We start from the raw sequence: 22,932 nt of genomic DNA on the forward strand, positions 1-22,932 counted from the left end.
TTACATCCTACTACATTTAAACAACATTTTTTTCAATTCATTAATTCATATTTATATATAAATATACTTTAGACTGCTCACACAAGTGGCAAAACATTTAAACATAGGTTATAGCCTAAAATCATAAACATTTTAAATTAGAAACTTAGAATAGTCTATTCAAAAACAGCCGACTCTCGTCTTTTCTTTCGTTTTTACACCCTTTTAAAAGAAATCCTGCAGGTCAAAAAGAACTTTGCTTTTCACCTCCAAGAAAGTATGAGTGCTCTCCATTATGGCACATTTTTTTACCTCAATGCCAGGTAAGGTGTCGTTTTGTTGCTTTACTTGAGAAAAAAAGCCATGTGTTGACTTTGAAACAAGAGTATATTTTAAATGATATGCATCCGTGTTGAAATTACTAGATTTTCGCGTCAGTACATGTTTATTTTAATGCGAAAAATGTTCTATCACTTTAATGCAGCAACGCAACGCAGCGCAGCGCAGCAAAAAATAGACTCGGTACGAAAACGATCCGTGCACTGCTGCAGACGCAACGCTCCTGGAACGGACTGACGGACTGCATCCGCGTGCAGTGTGAACGCTGTCATCCGTTAACATGGGTACGGAAAAAAATACGCAACGCACACGCACTGCAGACGGAGTATGTGTGAAACGGGCGTGTGCGGTGCGTGTTGCGTTGCGTGTGCGTTGCAGGAGCCCCACACCCTGTAGTCCTTTCACATATGCTGCGTTTGCAGTCCGCAACTGATCCGCTTTTACATACCACAAACACAGCATTTATTAATGATTTTTTATTTAAAATCCAGAAATTGTTACTGATCTTGGCTCATCAGAATTGCAATTCTCTTTGTTTAATCTTTCTGAGTAGACAGGTTAACGTTGGCTACATGCCTACATTTAAACAACATTTTTTCAATTCATTAATTCATATTTATATATAAATATACTTTAGATTTAGCTCACACAAAAGGCAAAACATTTAAACATAGGTTATAGCCTAAAATCATAAACATTTTAAATTAGAAACTTAGAGTCTATTCAAAAACAGCCGACCCTCGTCTTTTCTTTCGTTTTTAAACCCTTTGAAAAGAAACCCTGCAGGTCAAAAATAACTTTGCATTTCACCTCCAAGAAAGTACGAGTGCTCTCCATTATGGCACATTTTTTTTAGGCTACCTAAATGCCAGGTAAGGTGTCGTTTTGTTGCTTTACTTGAGAAAAAAAGCCATGTGTTGACTTTGAAACAAGAGTATATTTTAAATGATATGCATCCGATTTGAAATTACTAGATTTTCGCGTCAGTACATGTTTATTTTAATGCGAAAAATGTTCTATCACTTTAATGCAGCAACGCAACGCAGCGCAGCGCAGCAAAAAATAGACTCGGTACGAAAACGATCCGTGCACTGCTGCAGACGCAACGCTCCTGGAACGGACTGACGGACTGCATCCGCGTGCAGTGTGAACGCTGTCATCCGTTAACATGGGTACGGAAAAAAATACGCAACGCACACGCACTGCAGACGGAGTATGTGTGAAACGGGCGGTCTATGGGGCGTCTACGTAGGCTATATTAGCTCTATGGTTAGAATCCTGTGTCCATAGCAACGCACTATTTTTCATGCCAACGGTCTAAGCAGCGCATTCTACATTCGAATTCAACCAAGCCATGTAATAACCATAACAAACAATAAGCACTGTCATGGTGATTTGCATATTTTGTATCAGTTTATTTTGTGACAGTGATCACATAGCAAGATTCCACCAAATGACAATATGCACAGAATGCTCTAAATAATAATAATAATAATAAAAATTGTGTTTCATTGTCTTATGAAAACAAACAAAAAAACAAAAAAACACTGGCTCTCAAATTTAACTTAATGGATACAGGGATGACAAAAAACTAAATGAATAAAAAAATGTGCTTTATTACTACATTTGTTTAACTTTATTCAAGTTTAAAAAATATATATAAATTTAATAGGATTTACGTAATATACTGTAGAATTTAGCTTTTTTTTGTCACTGGCAGCCACCCCGTTTGGAGGCAGTGTCCCAGCAGTGCCCCCACGACCAACCCCATGTGAAAATGCTCTAGACACGCCCCTGGTTAAAGGAGTTGACATTAAAGTCACACATAGCACTGTTGAGAGCATGGAGGGCAAATAGAGCTGTGTGGAGCAGTTATATGATGGATAGCCTATGTGCACTTTTATGGACCTCATAAACAAGGCAATTCACTACCATAATGCTTGGTTTTGGAGACGCTCTGACCTCATAATGCAACATTGGATTATCGTCTTTCTCCAGCAGGTGGAGCCAAGCATTGATCTGAACAAGCCACTGTGATGCCGAGGTTGATGCTCCACTTCGAGTGTGAGAGACACTGGGCGGGTCTACAAACGGACGCTGAGGATGCTTAGAGCATCCATTATCAACAATCTTGACTTTATTCAAAATATAAGAGCAGCACATCGTTTAATTTAATAATTATCGCTTTAATTGGCTTTCACAGGAATTTCTCCGAGGGTGGCAAAGGGACAGTGGAAATAGTCGTCTTTTTGATTGCCAGTGTATACCAACAAACCGGCTAATTGTGTGAAATCTTTCCTCGAAGATTAAGTTATTCATACAGTTTTATCTTGTTGTTGAATGTTTTTTAAACAAGCTCGAAGGCCTTTTCTAGCGGTTGATTCATAAAGGATATAAAGGCTTTGTAACGTCTCTGACGTCATTTGCGTTTTTTTCTGAGAGACTGTAAACAGTCGCTGTTAATGAATTAAACGTTTCGCTAGGTAATGAATTAATCTCGACGTGATCCTTTCTCTGTCACAGCTAAAAGACAAAGAAACACCAGAACTGCTGTAACAACAGAAAATCAGCCGGTAACGTTAGATGTTTTTGTCCCTCGTCGTTTACATCAGCAAGATTTGCCGTTATTTCTCCATGTTTAGCTCCGACAGACTTACGGTTCCTGCATATGTCAGTAGTCGGCTACACAACCGGAGGACGAGCTCCGAACCCAGGGCTGTGTCTCCAGGGATCAGCATCGACGTTCAGACCGCGTTGGATGCCTCTCTCCCTGCTTTGCGCTCCGCGATCAAAACGCTGAAGTCTTCCAAAGACACTGGAGACATGGAAGAGACTCGCCGTGCCATTGCTGAGACTTTCCAGCTGGTTGAGGAGGCCTGGGTCCTGCCCACAGTGGGCCGACAGGTAGCAGAGGAGATCTGCAACAGGATCCGGCTGGATGGGGGTATGGAGCTGCTCTTGCAGCTGCTGCAGACGCCTGCTGTAGAAATCACCTACGAGTCTGCCAAGCTGCTTGAGCAGATACTGGTCTCAGAAAACAGGTAATGGAAATGTTGTTCAAATGGGCCCTGAAAAGTATTTGGACATCAAGCCACAGTAGAACAGCTAGGAATTTTAATTAGCCAGGAGAATTTTCTTAAAGGAAATAGAGAACGAAAGTTTTTGGTTGGTAGAATATTATAACGTTACTTTATTCTAACGTGCCCCTAACGTTAGAATAATATTCCCCCAAACCTCTTTACTCCAATATCATTACGCCACTGTACATCAGCAATCATCCATGCAGCACATAGTGAATATACCCAGTATATAAAGTGGTATCAAAGATGGTACTATACAAAACATCTAGTTTTATAATAAGAAATGTATTCACAGACATTAAAAGATCAATAAACAATTATTTGACTTTAAGTAGGGTATCAGTACATTTATTTCTTACCATCGAATTGTACAGTTTAGCAGGACATGCTTCCTTTTGTCTGCAAACTAAATCTTCTAGATTAGCATTATTTTCTCTTCAATAAGTGTGTCAAATCTATTCGCAATCATATTTACTCTCACACCTTTATTAAATATAAGTAATTATATCATTTCCACATTTCTGGGTTTCTTAGAAGTAAGTCGTCATAAGTTGGGTACTTCTATAGTGGTGAATAAGATACATTAAATATATGTTTTTTGTGTGCCCATTTGCTCAAATAGCAAAAACTCCACAATGGTGTTTTCACAACTTTCAAAAAGAGGAAAAAATAGAGTGAGATTGATAACGGCAGTAAGAGAGAAAGATGCCAATTTTACAGTTACTCCCACAGCCACTGTATTAGAAACACACTCACAGCAGTATTTTTTCGTAATTTGATGCAAAGATAATACAATACATATTATTGTGTTATAAATGTACATACATTAAAAACAAAAATGAAAATACGAAAAACATTGCATTTTTCACAATGCCGACTACCATTAAATGCATCATATTAAGTAATAGGAAACATTACGTATAAATTATTTTAGGTTATTTATAGGATCTTTTAACGTCAAGTAGACCCATACTCGAAAAAAACTCTCCGAAACTTGTGAGAAACCGGAAGGAGTATTTTTGACACAGAAATACTCTATCAAACGCCCAACATTAGTTTTTGAAACTTTGACTATGTTTAGGATGGCAATCCAAGTCTTTAACAGTGTAAAAAGCTCAGTATGCATGAAACAGCATTTCACCCCCCCTTTAACTCTGCATGTTTTTGTGACAAAAATATAACAATAACTGTATTTTTAGATTCAATAATATCAATAATTAATAATATCAGTAATAAATTTAGATTTTTTCCCTATAAAAGTAAAGCTTTTCATCTCTGGATGAAGCTGAGATGTTCAAACTGCTTGGAAAAACAGATGCCAAGATTGCTTTGCTTTTGTTTGTTACTGAAACACCTAGCATTGCTTACATCACCTTTAAATGGGTTTAAAACAGCTCCGATGCAGTTTTTGTGAACTCAAGGCCACTTCATACATCCACTAAAAAGTAAAATGTAATACAAAAAGATCTTGTGTCATTTATTTGTTGGTGCCACTTGGTTGGCTATTATGTAATGATTAAATCTAATATTAGTATAGTATACATAGAAGGTTTTTGCATCAGAATTGTCTTAAATGCTCATTTTTGTACTTCTCTGCAGGGATTATGTGGCACGTATGGGCCTTGGGGTCATACTGAACCTGACCCGTGAGCAGGAGGACGCCCAGCTGGCACGAAGTGTGTCGGGCATCCTTGAGCACATGTTTAAACACACAGAGGAGACATCTGCGCAGCTCATCACTAATGGAGCACTGGACACCCTCCTGTACTGGTGCCGTGGAACAGACCCAACTGTACTGCGGCACTGCGCCGTGGCCCTGGCAAACTGTGCCATGTATGGCGGGCACCGCAGTCAGCGTCTGATGATCGAAAAAAAGGCGGCCGAATGGCTGTTTCCTCTGGCATTCTCCAAAGAGGATGAGCTGATCCGGTTCCATGCCTGTCTGGCCGTGGCTGTGCTGGCGGCTAACAGGGAGATTGAGAAAGAAGTGGTAGAGTCTGGTACTCTGGAGCTGGTGGAGCCCTTCATCGCTTCGTTAGACCCTGATGAGTTTGCACGCAACCTTTTGGACAGCACAGACAGCATGCAGGGCCGCACGGCTGCAGACCTGCAGCACTTGCTTCCCCTGCTGGACGGCACACGTCTTGAGGGGAAATGCATCGCCGCATTCTACCTGTGCGTGGAGACTAGTATCAAGTCCCGTCAACGTAATACCAAGGTCAGTCAGGCACTATATTTTCTTCTCTAGAAATATTTCATGAATAAAGTATACATTACATTTTTTGCTAATAATGTTATTAAAGACTAGATCATTTTGAACAAACTTTTATTAATGTTACTGGAGGAATATTCGTTCATAACTTCCAAATCTAGGGTGAGTTAGACCATGTGTCTTAGTATGTAATATATATTAATATACCCCCCCCCCCCTTTTTATTTAATTAATGCAGATCTATACTATTAAGACATGACTACAATTAATATATATTCATAGATTTTATTGTAAAATCCAGGATCTTTACCTGATATTTTAGGAGAGTGGATTTGTTCAGGGTCTAATAAAAGAAAAACGCTAAAATAAATACATGCATACATACATAAAAAAAGGATATATATATATATATATATATATATATATATATATATATATAGATATATATAGATATATATATATAAAGTTAGACCAGATAAAGACCAGATAAAGTTATTATTATCTGTTTATATATATATATATATATATATATATATATATATATATATATATATATATATATATATAAACAGATAATAATAACTAAGACACAAGTATACATAATATATAACATTAAATATTCATGCATTTAATGAATATTAAGTATTTTCTTTCTATTCAGATATTTCAGGAGATTGGGGCTGTTCAGAGTCTAAAGAGGATAGTCATGTACTCTAGTAATACCACCGTCTGCTCATTGGCTAAACGTGCCTTAACAATGATGAACGAGGACGTCCCGAGGCGTATCCTGTCATCTGTACCCAACTGGAAGAGCGGAGAGGTGCATACCTGGCTACAGCAGATTGGCTTCAGTGCATTTAGTGAACGGTTTCAGGTTTGTACACAGCTTTCATTTCCCATTTAACTGAACAAGATAAAGGTGAAGGATATGACAAATATCATTGCTGTGGACTTTCTGCACTTTATCTCTCAGGAACTGCAGGTGGATGGAGATCTGCTGCTCAATATGACAGAACAGGATCTGATCCAGGATCTGGGCATGACATCTGGACTCACTCGGAAGAGGCTAGTGCTGCTTCATTCTTGGAAATTCTTAAAGGGTTAGTTCACCCAAAAATGAAAATTATGTCTAATTATTATAATTAATTATTATTATTACAGGGAGTGCAGAATTATTAGGCAAATGAGTATTTTGACCACATCATCCTCGTTATGCATGTTGTCTTACTCCAAGCTGTATAGGCTGGAAAGCCTACTACCAATTAAGCATATTAGGTGATGTGCATCTCTGTAATGAGAAGGGGTGTGGTCTAATGACATCAACACCCTATATCAGGTGTGCATAATTATTAGGCAACTTCCTTTCCTTTAGCAAAATGGGTCAAAAGAAGGACTTGACAGGCTCAGAAAAGTCAAAAATAGTGAGATATATTGCAGAGGGATGCAGCAGTCTTAAAATAGCCAAGCTTCTGATGCGTGATCAGCGAACAATCAAGCGTTTCATTCAAAATAGTCAACAGGGTCGCAAGAAGCGTGTGGAAAAACCAAGGCGCAAAATAACTGCCCGTGAACTGAGAAAAGTCAAGCGTGCAGCTGCCAAGATGCCACTTGCCACCAGTTTGGCCATATTTCAGAGCTGCAACATCACTGGAGTGCCCAAAAGCACAAGGTGTGCAATACTCAGAGACATGGCCAAGGTAAGAAAGGCAGAAAGTCGACCACCACTGAACAAGACACACAAGCTGAAACGTCAAGACTGGGCCAAGAAATATCTCAAGACTGATTTTTCTAAGGTTTTATGGACTGATGAAATGAGAGTGAGTCTTGATGGGCCAGATGGATGGGCCCGTGGCTGGATTGGTAAAGGGCAGAGAGCTCCAGTCCGACTCAGACACCAGCAAGGTGGAGGTGGAGTACTGGTTTGGGCTGGTATCATCAAAGATGAGCTTGTGGGGCCTTTTCGGGTTGAGGATGGAGTCAAGCTCAACTCCCAGTCCTACTGCCAGTTTATGGAAGACACCTTCTTCAAGCAGTGGTACAGGAAGAAGTCTGCATCCTTCAAGAAAAACATGATTTTCATGCAGGACAATGCTCCATCACACGCGTCCAAGTACTCCACAGCGTGGCTGGCAAGAAAGGGTATAAAAGAAGAAAATCTAATGATATGGCCTCCTTGTTCACCTGATCTGAACCCCATTGAGAACCTGTGGTCCATCATCAAATGTGCGATTTACAAGGTGGGAAAACAGTACACCTCTCTGAACAGTGTCTGGGAGGCTGTGGTTGCTGCTGCACGCAATGTTGATGGTGAACAAGAATCCATGGATGGCAGGCTTTTGAGTGTCCTGGCAAAGAAAGGTGGCTATATTGGTCACTGATTTGTTTTTGTTTGGTTTTTGAATGTCAGAAATGTATATTTGTGAATGTTGAGATGTTATATTGGTTTCACTGGTAAAAATAAATAATTGAAATGGGTATAAATTTGTTTTTTGTTAAGTTGCCTAATAATTATGCACAGTAATAGTCACCTGCACACATAGATATCCCCCTAAAATAGCTAAAACTAAAAACTAAAACTTCCAAAAATATTCAGCTTTGATATTAATGAGTTTTTTTGTGTTCATTGAGAACATGGTTGTTGTTCAATAATAAAATTAATCCTCAAAAATACAACTTGCCTAATAATTCTGCACTCCCTGTAATTACTCACCCTCATGTCGTTGAACACCTGTTACACCTTCGTTCATCTTCGGAACACAGATGAAGATATTTTTGTTGAAAGTTGATGGCTGAGAAAGGCTTCAGAAAGGCCTCCATTGGCATTCAGTACATTTCCACTGACCCACTCACAAGACCCATAAAAGGCACTAAAGACGTCATTACAAAGTCCATCTCACTACAGTGGCTGTATAATAATTTTACAATTAGATGAAAACAGTTATTGTGCGCACAAAAATCAAAATAACGACTTTATCCACCAAGTTATTGACATGAACTCGACACATGCGCGAGAATAAGACGCAGCTCCACCTTTCGAATACATGACCCGGAAGAGGAGGAGCTCCAGGTGAGTTCATGTCAGAGATCTACATGGAACACAATAACTTGGCGGATAGTCATTATTTAGATTTTTTTTTGCACACAAAAACTATTCTCGTTGCTTCGTAAAATTATTGTACAGCCACTGTAGTGAGATGGACTTCGTAACAATGTCTTTAGTGCCTTTAAGGAGTCTTGTGAGTGGGTCAGTGGAAATGTACTGAATGCCAATGTAGGCCTTTCTGAAGCCTTTCTCTGCCATCAGCTTTCAACAAAAATATCTTCATTTGTGTTCCGAAGATGAACGAAGGTGTAACGGGTGTTCAACGACATGAGGGTGAGTAATTAATGAAATCATTTTCATTTTTGGGTGAACTAATCCTTTAAGTATTAATTTATAGTGTACTATAATCATAATTTCAATCCTAAAAAAATTGGGGTCCAAGAGTATGAGATTTACCGAGATTGAAAATTGGTGGTTTAAAACTGGAAATAAACCTGGTTGTTTTAGGATTTTAAGAAATTTGAAATAAAATAAAATAAAGAAATTTAATACAATGTTTAAAAACAAGATTGAACATTTTTAAGTGCTTTGAAAGAAGTCTTAAATGTTAACCAAGGCTGCATATATTTGATTAAAAAAATACAGTAAAAGGACAAATATTTTGAAATATTATTACGTTATTAAAACAACTGTTTTCTATGTGAATATATTTTCAAATGTAATTAATTCCTGTGATAGTAAAGCTGGATTTTCAGCACTCATTACTCCAGCCTCAGTGTAAATTTAAATAAAAACAAATAAATAAATAAATAGGTAAAAATAGAAGCATTTTTATCATAACCTGTAGCAATTCTCTGATAACCTCTGTACAGGTTTCTTAGAGATCTGCGTGTACTGAAGACCTACGCCAACTACTCCACATGTGACCCCAATAACCTGGCAGACTGGCTGGCCGATGTAGACCCACGATTCCGACAGTACACCTACGGCTTAATTCAGTCTGGAGTTGATCGGAAGAATATTGCCCGCATTACAGACCAACAGTTGCTATCTGACTGCTATGTAGAGAATGGCATCCATCGTGCCAAGATCCTTTTTACAGCCCGCCGCCCTGCTAAACCCTGCTTAACTGATTCCCAGCCCGCAGGCCCTGATGTGTTCATCAGCTACCGTCGCACTACAGGTTCACAGCTTGCCAGGTCAGACTACAAATGAGATGGCTCTTATCCATCTTATCATCTTCCGTTCAGTTACCAAACCCCATTGTAATAATCGGTTCTATATGGATATTTAATTGTGCATGCACATTTGTCCTATTTGTTTTTTAACTTTTTGATAACTGCCATCACATAATTCTTACTTAATTTAGACAAAGTAGTATAGAATTTTAATATTGACAATTTATTGTTTAAAATAAACCCCTCTTCTCCTGTTCTTTTCTTTCTCTGCAGCCTACTGAAGGTGCATTTACAGTTACGTGGTTTCAGCGTTTTCATCGATGTGGAGAAACTGGAAGCCGGCAGGTTCGAGGAGAAGCTGATCACAAGCGTGCAGCGAGCAAGAAACTTCATCTTGGTGCTGTCAGCCAATGCGTTGGACAAATGCATGGGAGACATGGCAATGAAAGACTGGGTTCATAAGGTTAGAGGGAGAAATCCTTCTTTGATTAAGCTTTACTTTTATAAATAAAATAATTTTTACACTGATCTTGATTCAGTTAATGTATAAATCATAAGCTGCTAAAAAATATGGGCGTAGTGTCTGTGACGTCACCCAAAGAATTCTGAAGAGCAGTTTTGAACTGTAAAGTAGGGCTGAGCTGGCTGTTGCCATCTTGGCAACGCGTCATCGCGTGTCACCCCTGGTAACTGACAATAGGCAAAAGAGGCGGGACGTGGGCGGAGCAGAGTGCGCGATGACTAAAGGCTGATTTATACTTCTGCACTGGACCTACGCTGTATCTACGCCGCATGTTACGTGTTGGTTTTAATTTATACTTCTGCGTTGTTGTCCGCGTCAATATACAATTACAAATGCAGGCCGCTAGTGGGCAGTGTCCTCGTGCATGTTGAGGGTAACCCCCAGTCTCAAGGGAAACCCCTAGGAAGTGGCTTGTTTACACTGTCATTGCATGCACCTGAAATATTTGCAGTGATGGCGGCTTTTCTTGCACGTTGAGTTGTTGTATGTAATACAAATTAAGCATCTCTAGTTGATTAGTAGAGTAACATAAGAGGCGATCTGGCACTGGAATGTGTTTGTGAAATCATGTAGATTGCTCGTGGCCGCTGTTTTCAGGTTGCTCGTGCACTCGATTGCTTGATGCGGAGACTATTCATTCCGTTGAAATCAGAAAACGAAATGCACCCATTGTGATGTGTCCTCAATCACTGATTAACATATTTGGTTTTATTCTGGACAAATGCACTCCTATCACAAATTTATTTATTCATAGACCTGAGGGCAGGGTTCTGGCAGACCAATCACGCCGCTTGCGGTCCACTTGGAATTGACCTGTACCGGTAGTTCAGTTTTTGGAGAGGTGCGCGTCCGGTACAGCGAAGGGTCTATGCGTATGGTACGCCGTACCTTCTGCATGTACTTGACGCAGAAGTATAAATTGGGCTTAACAAACAGCAGACAAACAGCTATCCACCTGTCACTCAAAGTGGCCATGCCCTTAATTATGCAGAACTAATAAGGCTTTATATAATGTATAATAAAAATTCACCCCCTCACAGTTTTTATGAAGGGCAAAATTAGCTATATAGACCAAAACCACAATTTGTACCAGGCTGTAAACATGTTTTTTCTGCTGTAAAGTTAGGCTGCTCCCTAGGAGATTCTGCTCCCTTCTGGAGCCTGTCCCTAGTGGCCAGTGGATAAATTACAGCTTAACTTCTATATTGGCTTCAAGAGAAACTGGGGGAGGTTGCTGCTTGGTACAAATGCTGTACTTCAACTGGAAAACTCACTCATGAAGGTTTCAGTCATTACAGTCATCATTACCTAAAAAATATCCCATAATTTACTCACCCTCAAGCCATCCTAGGTGTATATGACATTCTTCTTTCAGACAAATACAATCAGTTGTCTTAAAATATGTCCTGGCTAATCCAAGCATTATAATGGCAGTGAATGGCAGCCCAAAATTTGAAGCTCAAAAAATCCATCCAAAGTAAAATATCTCTTCAAAGCGCTTACTCTATGCTTTTTTTTTTTTTACAGAAGGTGGCAGAAGCTAAATGTTTTACTTCATACATTTTAAAATATGGATTTTTTTCGTACCCATCGATTTGCTTCAGAAGGGCTTTATTAACCCCTTGGTGCCATGTGGATTTCTTCTATAATGAACGGATGCACTTTTTTGGGCTTCAAATTCTGGGCTAATATTATAATGCTTGGATTAGCAAGGAAATTTTTAAAATATAACTCTGATTGTATTCGTCTGAAAGAAGAATGTCATATACACCTAGGATGGCTTGAGGGTGAGTAAATAATGGGGTAATTTTAATTTTGGGTTGAAATATCCCTTTAATATTGTTAGTCTGCCATGTGAAGCTAAACGTTGTAATCTATCATCTGCAGGAGATCGTCACCGCTTTGAATGGGAAGAAGAACATTGTTCCTGTCACCGATAACTTTGCGTGGCCTGATCCAGCCTCTCTCCCGGAAGACATGAGGACCATTCTCAAATTTAATGGCATTAAGTAAGTCAGCACTCTGTCTGACTAAACATGTTAGTGAAGTTACATATAATATGTAATGATGTAGTTTGTGCCTGCTCATTAACTTGCCATAGTTAAAATTATACATCAGGGGCCATATTCACAAAACATTTAATCTCACCACTAAGAGCTCTCCTAAATAGCAGTAAAAGTTCTTAGTTATGAGTTTTCTCTTAAAACCTATATTCACAAAGCTGCTGAGACCAATTTTTACTAAGGAACAGAGAAAAGTCTTAAGCTTAGAGTTAGGGCGGGGTTGACCTCGTTGCTATGGATGACGTCAACACGCTTATTAACTATGCACACAGTAATTGGCTGATAGGGGAGGGGCACACAGTGATTCGCTGATAGGGATCTCTGTCAGTGACTTAAAGGGTTAGTTCACCCAAAAATGAAATTGATGTCATTAATGACTCACCCTAATGTCGTTCCACACCCGTAAGACCTCCGTTCATCATCAAAACACAGTTTAAAGGTCCCATTCTTTGCGATTCCATCTTTCAAACTTTAGTTAGTGTGTAATGTTGCTGTTAGAGCATAAATAATACCTGTAAAATTATAAAGCTTAACGTTCAATGCCAAGTGAGATATTTTATTTAACAGAAGTTCCCTTTCAAAGCCTACAGCGAACGGTCGGTTTGGACTACAGCCCTGCACTTCCTGCTGTAATGGCGCAACTAAAACCGTTTGTTGACGAACCCTCCGCCCACAAGAACACAAATTCGGGGGCGTGGTCCTTTTGCTCTCGCAGGTCGAGAATAGGAAGCGTTGTTTTTGTAGAGTGTGTTTGTCGCCATGCCATTGAAACGCTGTTATTTTCATCCCAGAGTCAAATCACCTTTGTTTGGCCTTCCCACGGACGATGTACGTAGAGAACAATGGCTACAGTTTATGGTTAACTTGGTTCTGGAAAATTGTAATCACAATTTAAAACTATGTGCAGCACATTTTGCTGAGGACTGCTTCCTCAATCTCAATCAGTTTAATGCCGGATTCGCAGAAAGATTATTCTTAAAAGATGACGCAGTTCCCTCTTTGTCTGGAGAAGGCGTTGTTTATTGACCACAAGCGGTAAGTGTATTTTATTATTTAAGTTGATCCGTTTAACAGTTTATGTAACTCATGACACAAAGTGCAACGCTGTTTAGCTTTGTTAACTAACGTTAGATGGTAATTGAAACTAATCCGAAAAATGTAGCATATAAAAGTGTAGTAATTCATTCAGACACCATCAATTGTTGGTGTTTGTAATGATCAGTTTAAACTACTGAATAGACAGCTTACCATTCTGAAACATCCAGCAAAAGTCTTTCCTGAGCAGGTTGTAATCGATCCTCTTCGATATTCTCCGGGTCTGATTCCGACTCAAATTGATAAGGCAATATAGACATTTTTGCAATAACATTGAGCGCGCGTATCTACCCTAAGAGGCGAGACCTTTCCGTGCAATGTGCTAAGCTGCTGTCCAATCACAGCGCGGGAAGCGCTGGCCTAATCAGAACTCGTTATGTATTTCTGAAGGAGGGACTTCATAGAACAAGGAAATCATCAGGCTGTTTTTAGGACAGAGGAAACAGAGGTATACAGATAAGTAAATTGTGTGAAAAATACTGGGGGTTTTTACACGCGAAGCATAAACTCATGTTATATTGCACACTGTAAACATAATCAAAGCTTCGAAAACACGCGAAGAATGGGACCTTTAAGATATTTTATATTTTAGTCCCAGAGCATATACAGTCTATGCACACTATACTGTCCATGTCCAGAAAGCTAATAAAAACATCATCAAAGTAGTCCATATGTGACATCAGTTGGTTGATTAGAATCTCTTGAAGCATCGAAAATACATTTTGGTTCAAAATTATCAAAAACTATGATTTTATTCAGCATTTTCTTCTCTTCCGCGTTCTTTCAAAAAAAAATTCAAACGGTGTGAATCGATCAATGATTCGGGTCGCCAATGTCACGTGATTTCAGCTGTTCGGATTGCGTCAAACCGCCAAACTGCTGAAATTATGTGACATTGGCGACCCGAATCATTGATCGATTCACTGATTCATTAACCGTTTGAATCTTTTTGGAGAAACATGAAAGAGAGGACAATGCTGAATAAATTAATAGTTTTTGATAATTTTGGACCAAAATGTATTTTCGATGCTTCAAGAGACTAATCAATCAACTGATGTCACATATGGACTACTTTGATGATGTTTTTATTAGCTTTCTGGAAATGGACAGCAAAGTGAGCATAGACTGCATATGCTCTGGGACTAAAATCTAAAAAAATCTTAAACTGTGTTCTGATGATGAACGGAGGTCTTACAGGGGTGGAACGACATTAGGGTGAGTCATTAATGACATCAATTTCATTTTTGGGTGAACTAACCCTTTGATCATATAAATATTGTAGAGGCGTTATATTGCCATATTCAAATAAAGATTTTTAAATGTAGGTTGTGTCACTAATTAAACAAATAAATGTTTAGCTAATTTCAGCATCTCACATGTCTGCATCTCTAGAGAGAGCGACAAATTATGTTTTATAAGCAAACTAAATAAAATGCATTGTTAAATAAAAGCTTTTATTGTAGAGATTTACACTAATCTAATTGGAAAAATAATTGATGTAAATCTTGTCTCTCAATGTCTTTTCTCTCAAAACAGGTGGTCTCATGAGTATCAGGAAGCCACTATCAGCAAAATTCTGCGCTTTCTCGAGGGATGCCCCAGCCAAGTGCAAACAGATGCTGCCAAAACAGACAATAAAGAGCCAGAAACAAAATAATGTTGCATTCCCAATAATGGCTGTCAAGTAACCAGAACACACCTGCTTACCCCTCGGAGGCCAGTGTTTCCTTTGGTTATATGCATGTAGCTGGACTAGATATTTTACTGTTGAATTTTCCTGGAGAAAAAATAAATGTAACCTACACAGGGACATGATAGAACTTTAAAGATGTGTTGCATTAGGCCCATTTTGGCAAAATTTCACCGGCAAAAAAGGTTTTTCACCTGTCAATAGTGTACCGATATATACTATATTGTCAAAAGTATTGGGACACACCTCCAAATCACTGAATTCAGGTGTTGCACTCACTTCCATGGCCAAGGTGTATAAAATGTGTGGAAGCAATTTGGGAACAAAAGCCCTTAAGTGGTAGGCCACGTAAAATCATAGAGCGGGATCACACCGCACAGTGTGCAGAAGTTGGCAAATTACTGCAGAGTCAATATCTACAGACCTCCACACTTCGTGTGGCCTTCAGATTAGCTCAAGAACAGTGCATAGAGAGCTTTAAGAAATGGGTTTCCATGGCTGACCAGCTGCATCCAAGCCTTAAATCACCAAGTGCAATGCAAAGCTTCGGATGCAGTGGTGTAAAGCACACTGCCACTGGACTCTAGAACAGTGGAGATGTGTTCTCTGGAGGGACAAATCATGCTTTTATGTCTTGCAATCTGATGGACGAGTCTGGGTTTGACGGTTGCCAGGAGCAGAGGTGGGTAGAGTTACCAAAATCTGTACTCAGGTAAAAGTAACAATTGTAATAGTCACTAATAGTCACGTAAGAGTAAGTAAATATTCAATGAAAAAAACTAATCAAGTACTTAGTTACTAGGTACTTTCGATCTGATTAATAAGAAGCGAAAACCCTGCATTTCAGACTACTTGGAGAGATTTAACACATCTCCAAATGTGTGTGTATGTGTGATTAATGGTTAAACAGTGCAAAAAACATACTTTGTTCTTATAGTTTCATAAGTAAATGCATTATTTAGGTAGGAATAAAATATCCTACTTAGTTACGATATGTTAGTTCCTTTTGGTGCACACAGCATGCATCGCGTTATGAAATATTCTTTTTGACATTGGATTGAAAGCATAGACTGAATTTCCTCTGATCTGCCTGCTGTAGCTCACACATCTTCCTCTGCTTCGGCCATCATCTTCTGACTAAAGTAAATGCACGGTAATTATAAGCGGGTGATGCGAAGCCTTTTAATGCTTCACGAGACCAAGACATTTTGGACAATTTCATGCTCCCAACTTTGTGGGAACAGTTTGGTGATGGCCCCTTCCTGTTCCAACCATAGACTGTAAAAAAATATGGACGATGCGACTTCATCCGTTTCCGCTGACCAGAGTGGAAGCTTTCATACGCCCCACACGGTGCTGACATCTTGGGACAGAATCTGCGCAGTAGTGATTTCGGGACAGAGTCTGCGCAGTAGTGATTTCGGGACAGGAGTCTGCGCAGTAGAGCCTGCCCACACTCTCACAGATGCAGAACAGTTAATTATGTTGGTGTGAAATAAACAGTTAGTGCCTCAGTGACAACTTCACTCAGGGAAGACATCGATCTCAGCTGTCAATCATGAGCCCCCCCCCCGTTTTTATAGCATCAAATAACTAAAATTATGTAAATAATGAACATTTTAAATGAAATCATCGTGATGATAACTGCCTACAATGACATAACTAACTTTGGGGGAAAATATTTGAAGTGTAATTTGATTGTTTACATTGCCTCGGGTCCATTAGAAAACACGGAGGGGCTATACTGGGACTATACTGCAGCTTCACTTTCTGAGAGGAGTGCTGCTTAGTTCCAACATGTTCATGTAGTCATGTTGGGCTTGGTTCCAACATGACTAAGGACAAGTGCACAATCAAGGTCCATAAAGACATGGGTGAGCGAGTTTGATGTGGAGGAACTTGACTGGCCTGCACAGAGTCCTGACCTCAACCCTATAGAACACCTTTGGGATGATTTAGAACGGCGACTGCAAGCCAGGCCTTCTCGTCCAACATCAGTGTCTGACCTCACAAATGCGCTTCAAGAAGAAGAATGGTCAAAAATTTCCATGAACACACTCCTAAACCTTGTGGAAAGCCTTCCCAGAAGAGTTGAAGCTGTTATAGCTGCAAAGGGTGGGGCAAATTCATATTAAACCCTACGGATCAAGAATGGGTTGTCATTAAAGTTCATGTGCATGTAAAGGCAGGTGTCCCAAAACTTTTGGCAATACAGTACAAGATGCACAGCTCACACAAGACTCAATTTCAAACAAAGCAGTTTTCTGTTGGTCAATGTGGCGAAACGATTGCATGGATTCCGTTGTAATGACTGGAATTCCCACTAACAATAAATATGGCCGCACCTTAAGCATTATTCTAAGTTATTTACAGCTTTATTCCTGTAGACAGCATTTTTGGCTCTAAATAACATTGAATATTCCACGATTGCAGTATAATAATCAAACTATATGTACTGACTAAGTTCCCAGAATTGTGTGGGACATTTCTGTAACTCAGGAAGTTGAATCGATTTCTGCATTATCAATCGTATTTATGACATTAGCATATACGGTAGTCAGTCTCTGTTTATATTATATATAATACTCTTGCATTATAACATTATCAGTTGAAATATTAACAAAAGCCTTATATACATTAATTTCTCTTTTTTTTCTGAATTTAGTTTGCAGTAGGTTATTAAGGCGTCAAAAATACTTTAGTTCCCAATTTTTTTTATTATCTTCATCTATATTAGTTACAGGTTTGTCAAATTAAATTATTTTATTATGTACCTTGCATCATTCACAAAACAAATATTTTTTTTCACATAATGGTTAATCACCTCATGCAGTATTAAAAAATAATATCCTTTTAGACAATTACATGACTTGAAACACTGCTGTAGAGGCTTTCTTAGGATTAAGAAAGTTAATGCAGCAGATTTGAGTTATTGATATATTTTCAGACACTGTGAAGATGCAACAGGTCAAGGAAAATACTGACGAACATTTACTAACACCTCTTGACACCTCAAGCTTTATCCTGCTATTGAAATCCCTACTGTTGCCTTATGATGTTTGTAAGTCTTTCATGTGTTATACAATGTGTAACATCTGTACAGTGAAATAATGACAATTTCTTTTTCGAGAAATAAACAGCAATAAAACTTGTTTTGGAAAACATCCCTTTATTCAGCATGTTCACATTTCTGTTTTACAAAACATTGCACGTGACACTGTATTCAAATATTCTAGTACAAAACTGCAGAGTTAAATGATTTGACACTTTCAGACAGGCACGAAGCATTAGATGTAATTTTCACTTCCTGTTGGTATACTGCAGACTACACAGAAAAACCATAACTGCAAGAGCCTTTTCTCACATCCACCTCATTTTCAGATGTCTAGAACACAGCTAACATGGGGAAATGTTGTCAATTACTTAGAGTAATACAGTGTTTAATGAATTGTATTTCATAATAGAAACATTCTAAATTGCCATTTAATATGTTCAGCTTTAAGAATATATTTCCCATAATGCTTAAGGGGAGGCAGTAAACAACAGAAGTGAGAAACATGACTGATTCAATGCGTGTGCGGTATCCCTGTATACATCTGCACAAAACAATTTATTTGCAAGTCGACAGTGGTCCTTTATTGCTTGTTAAGAAGAAAAGATTAAATTAAAAAAGATTCATAAAGTTGATGTTAAAGCTACACTATGTAACTTTTCCATCCGCTAGAGGGTGCCTATTTAAAACAAAGGCGTAGTTTGATGACGCCAAATTTGAGGGCAGAATCTTGGGATGTGGTCTTCACCTTACAGCCGGTGGAAAATCATGTTCATGGATGTGATTATTAACGTTACTGTAGTATGAAGCAGAGCAGGACCGAATGTTGTGGAGCTCAGCAAGGCCGCTGCAGCTATTGTTATGCAATGGCGCCATTTCCACTTTTCCGGTCATTGAGGTATGAGGTAACGCAGCTCTGTTTATCAAATCAGATACATTTAAGTGTGTTGAAAATTATGTTCTGACGTTACTCTGTGCGTTTGCTCAGCGGCTGCTGTGACATTTGTTCACACTGCTAAGAGTAAAGTGCTTCTGCAGAATAAAACCAGAAACCGAGGGTAACGCAGATATGACGCAATGGACGTCCCGGCTCATTGGTTAAAATAGCAAAAATTACAAATAGTTGTAAACATTTGGGATATTGTAAGAACTCAACTGAACAAAACATATAACACTGGCCTGGTGGTTTTTGGATATTTTACTGCAAAAATACTACATAGTGCACCTTTAACATGAGGAGGATTTTCTCTGATACACTAGTGAGAGATGACCAAACAGGTTTTCATTGGTTGGGCTAATGTTGCTGTGTCAGGCTGGTCAGGATGCTGAAACAATCTTTTGATAGCACCACAGAGTCACAGTGTGTACACGTTTTGGGGAAATCCACATACTGTACCTATGGCTTACTCACATCCACTTATAAAAAAACAAACATGTCATTTATTCCTGTGACTCTAGGCACATCATTACTCCAGTCTCTAGTGTCAAATGATCCTACAGAAATCATTCTAATGTTGATTTGGTTCTTTAGAAAAATATAATTTTTGTGGAAACAGTGATACATTTTTTCCAAGAGTCATTGGTGAATAGAAGGTCAAAAGAACAGCATTAATTTTCCATTTTAAATAACTTTACTGTCACTTTTGATCAATTTAATGTATCTTTGCTAAATAATTTCTATTTAAAAAAAATCTTACTTTTGGTCAGGAAAGTTGTTCCAGGCTCAACAAAAGATGTCTTGTCCAAATCACAGCGACAGCTATGCCCAGATCATTCTGTGCGCTCTCTTGGCATTCAGCTTTAGGATCCCAGTTGTGTAGAAAAGCATTGCTTATTCTCAAACGCTCTGTCCTTTGCTGTACTAAAACTTTTACAGTCAATGTCAAGATATTACAGAACCTTCTCCGTTTGTTCTGCTCTCTCTCTTCTCCTGGCAACCCAAGCCCCTGTACACATCGTAATAAAAATATGTTTAGTCCTGACATGCAGAACATTTGTGGTTAGAAGATTCATTCACAAACCCAAAGTCTAAATGATGACTATTGAGAGTCTTACCCAATAATGCCAGCTGGAATGAGGAGGATGACAGCCCCAAAGAGGAATGGGAATCCCTTCATGAAATGCAGGGTGGCAGGATACAGAGAGTTAAAAACTCCACTAGATACTAGAGAGCACAGACCTTCCACACACGCCACTGAAGCAAACAGAGCACCTAAAAAAATACAAGAAACAAAACACATTATTCCATTTAATTCAATGTTACTCATTTGTGAGTCGTGACACAATGCTGTCCTTGTTTCACCTTGTTCCGAAGGGTCCACCAGCTTTGACAGTTTAGATCTCAGGACTGGGGTAGAGGCCATAAAAAGGAAGCACAGGCCATATCCTGACAAAGACAGATAGATAAGCAACTTCTGCGAGTTATTTTCTTTGATTCATATTTACCTATTTCAGCCACTGGAGGACAGCGTGAGGTTGCATCAGCACAGCTTACATTTCAAAATGTCAAGAAAGTGTGTCTTGACCTTTATCCTGTAATGTAGGCCTAATCTTAACAGTAGAACATTAACATAATGTCTTACAGTCACTCTGGAAAAGTGTCTGTTAAATGCTTTTGAATTGAATACACTTACTGTTACTTCTAAATGTTTTCTGACATTTTGTTGAACAATTTTGTACATGAGTAAACTTTCAAGACACAGTAAATACGTTTTAAACAGCACAATGCATTATAATTAATAATATTCATATAAACGTAACTTTTTTAATATCCATAATATACATTTTTTAAATTATTTTTAACATTATAATGTAGATTCTTATACACACACTTATAAATTTAGACAAGTTTACGGTCAGTAAGAATGGTTTTAAGATTTGCATTAAATTGATCAAATTACTTTTCTATTGTTACAAAAAAAATCATTAAGAAATCCTAAAATAATATTTTACGGTGTTTACATATATATTAAGCTAACTGTTTTCTATCTTGCTGGTTTAGCATTTGGGGAAAAATGTATACTTTTACTTGTGCATTTATGAATTGTGTTTTGAAATCAGATTTTGTAAATGTGAATTGTGCTGTGGATTTATGAATTTTGTTTTGTAAATGTATTATTTTTGAGACTCATACAGCTCCATAGTTTTCAACATTGATAATAGCAAGAAATGATTCTTGAGCACCAAATCAGCATATTAGAATGATTTCTGAAACTGATGCTTCAGATAGCTGCTAAAAACATTGCACATTTATTAAAATAAATAGATTTTAAATCATTAATATATAAAAATATATATTTCATATACTTAATATCATATTTATATAATAAAATACAAAACAATTATTTTAAATTGTAATATTCCACAAATAATGCAGACTTGGTGAGCATAAGAGACTTCTTTCAAAAATATAAAATAAATCTTGCCTCCCCCAAACCTTTTAACAGTGGTGTAAAAAATGATGTTTTTATTAAACAAGGTTCAGGAGAAGCATGATCAAATAACACAGGTGGAGAGTACTCAGCTAGTCAACAAAATAGGTGTGTGTATATTATATATATATATATATATATATATATATATATATATATATATATATATATATATATATATATATATATATATATATATATATACACATTTTGTATATATATTTGTTTATATATATTTGGTTGGGGGGGTACTCTGGGTTTTTGCCGAAGTCCGAGCTCGAAGCCCTCCCCCGGACAGCACGCCAAATACCCATTTAAATTTGATCTTTATAAATTATATGTAAGTGTGAACTTGTGAATTGTATATAAAAGAGCTTACCAGTAAACATAAGAGCTGTAGTGTCAGCAACGGAAATCACAATCAAGCCAACAATGTTAGAGGTAAGGCCAACCAAAGCCACCCAGGAGTCCTCCAGACAGCACTGCATGGCCCTGAGCCCCATCAGGCTGGTGAGGTAGGCCAGATTCTTGGCAGCAGAGCCATAACCAATCAGTTCTGGACCCCAGCAGAGCGGAGCACTCAACTCATAGAGCACATAGAGGTCACTGCAGCCCATATGTACAGACACCACCAGAAAGAAGCAAAGAGTGTAGAACCATAGTTTGGTTCTGTGTCCCTCCGGTGTATCAGATTTATAGAGGCGGTAGACAGCCCGGTGGTGACTGGTGGAGAGGAGTTTTGCCCCAGGGTCAGGGGTGACGGTTTCAGGCACAAACAGGTATGTGTAGAAGGCCGCTGCAAGATTTGTGGCCAATACTAGCCAGAAAGGATTGATATATCTGGAGGGAAATATGACATTGTTTTTTCACAGAAATCACAGAAATATTTTATTATAAGTATGAAAAGCTGCTGAATACCCTTGTGCCCGTCGCCACTGTCCTCCAAGGATGCTTGCAAACATGCCAGCCAATCCCAGACACGCCTCTAGTATCGCCACACGAAAGGTGCGAGACCCCCTGCCACTCGTGTCAGCCACATACGCAAAGCAACCGGCCAAAATGGCGTTGAAGTCCCCGGAGAGGCCGCTGCAGATCCGCCCAATAAGGAACCAAAACACGGGTAGCTTCAGGTACATTACAATCAAATACACGGCCGCCTGAACAGCCAGGCCAAGGGATGGGATGATCAGAACCAGACGGCGTCCTGCACGGTCACTCCATGAGCCCAACAGGGTTACCATAATCAG

At 38.6% G+C, this 22,932-nt stretch overlaps 2 protein-coding genes across 2 annotated transcripts in view; one reads left to right on the forward strand and one right to left on the reverse strand.

Annotated features, from left to right (window-relative positions):
- The first annotated feature begins 1,578 nt into the window (after nucleotides 1-1,578).
- On the forward strand, nucleotides 1,579-15,310 carry sarm1 (sterile alpha and TIR motif containing 1). Its single transcript, XM_067450562.1, has 8 exons — nucleotides 1,579-3,359; nucleotides 4,998-5,616; nucleotides 6,272-6,484; nucleotides 6,584-6,675; nucleotides 9,526-9,852; nucleotides 10,105-10,294; nucleotides 12,242-12,363; nucleotides 15,049-15,310. The coding sequence occupies exons 1-8, from the start codon at nucleotides 2,902-2,904 to the stop codon at nucleotides 15,167-15,169; spliced, it is 2,142 nt and encodes a 713-aa protein (XP_067306663.1). The 5' UTR covers nucleotides 1,579-2,901; the 3' UTR covers nucleotides 15,170-15,310.
- A 3,054-nt stretch (nucleotides 15,311-18,364) lies between these two features.
- slc46a1 (solute carrier family 46 member 1) overlaps nucleotides 18,365-22,932 on the reverse strand; it is a 5,687-nt gene continuing 1,119 nt past the window's right edge. The window contains exons 2-6 of the mRNA XM_067450565.1: nucleotides 22,604-22,932; nucleotides 22,065-22,525; nucleotides 20,557-20,640; nucleotides 20,310-20,466; nucleotides 18,365-20,200 (exon numbers count right to left, since the gene is read on the reverse strand). The exon at nucleotides 22,604-22,932 is cut by the window's right edge and continues 63 nt beyond it. Of these exons, the coding sequence (XP_067306666.1) occupies nucleotides 20,137-20,200; nucleotides 20,310-20,466; nucleotides 20,557-20,640; nucleotides 22,065-22,525; nucleotides 22,604-22,932 (1,095 nt within the window). The 3' untranslated portion in view covers nucleotides 18,365-20,136. The remainder of the gene's footprint in view (nucleotides 20,201-20,309; nucleotides 20,467-20,556; nucleotides 20,641-22,064; nucleotides 22,526-22,603) is intronic.

Source organism: Pseudorasbora parva, chromosome 8 (genome assembly GCF_024679245.1).
Source record: "Pseudorasbora parva isolate DD20220531a chromosome 8, ASM2467924v1, whole genome shotgun sequence".
NCBI lineage: Eukaryota > Metazoa > Chordata > Actinopteri > Cypriniformes > Gobionidae > Pseudorasbora > Pseudorasbora parva.

What these genes read in the sequence shown, in the direction of transcription:
- sarm1 (XM_067450562.1), top strand. Translation starts at nt 2,902, where the DNA reads ATGTTTTTGTCCCTCGTCGTTTACATCAGCAAGATTTGCCGTTATTTC. An exon ending in TCTGGACTCACTCGGAAGAG is followed by an intron (nt 6,676 to 9,525) that starts GCTAGTGCTGCT and finishes ACCTCTGTACAG; the next exon opens with GTTTCTTAGAGATCTGCGTG. An exon ending in CTCAAATTTAATGGCATTAA is followed by an intron (nt 12,364 to 15,048) that starts GTAAGTCAGCAC and finishes CTCTCAAAACAG; the next exon opens with GTGGTCTCATGAGTATCAGG.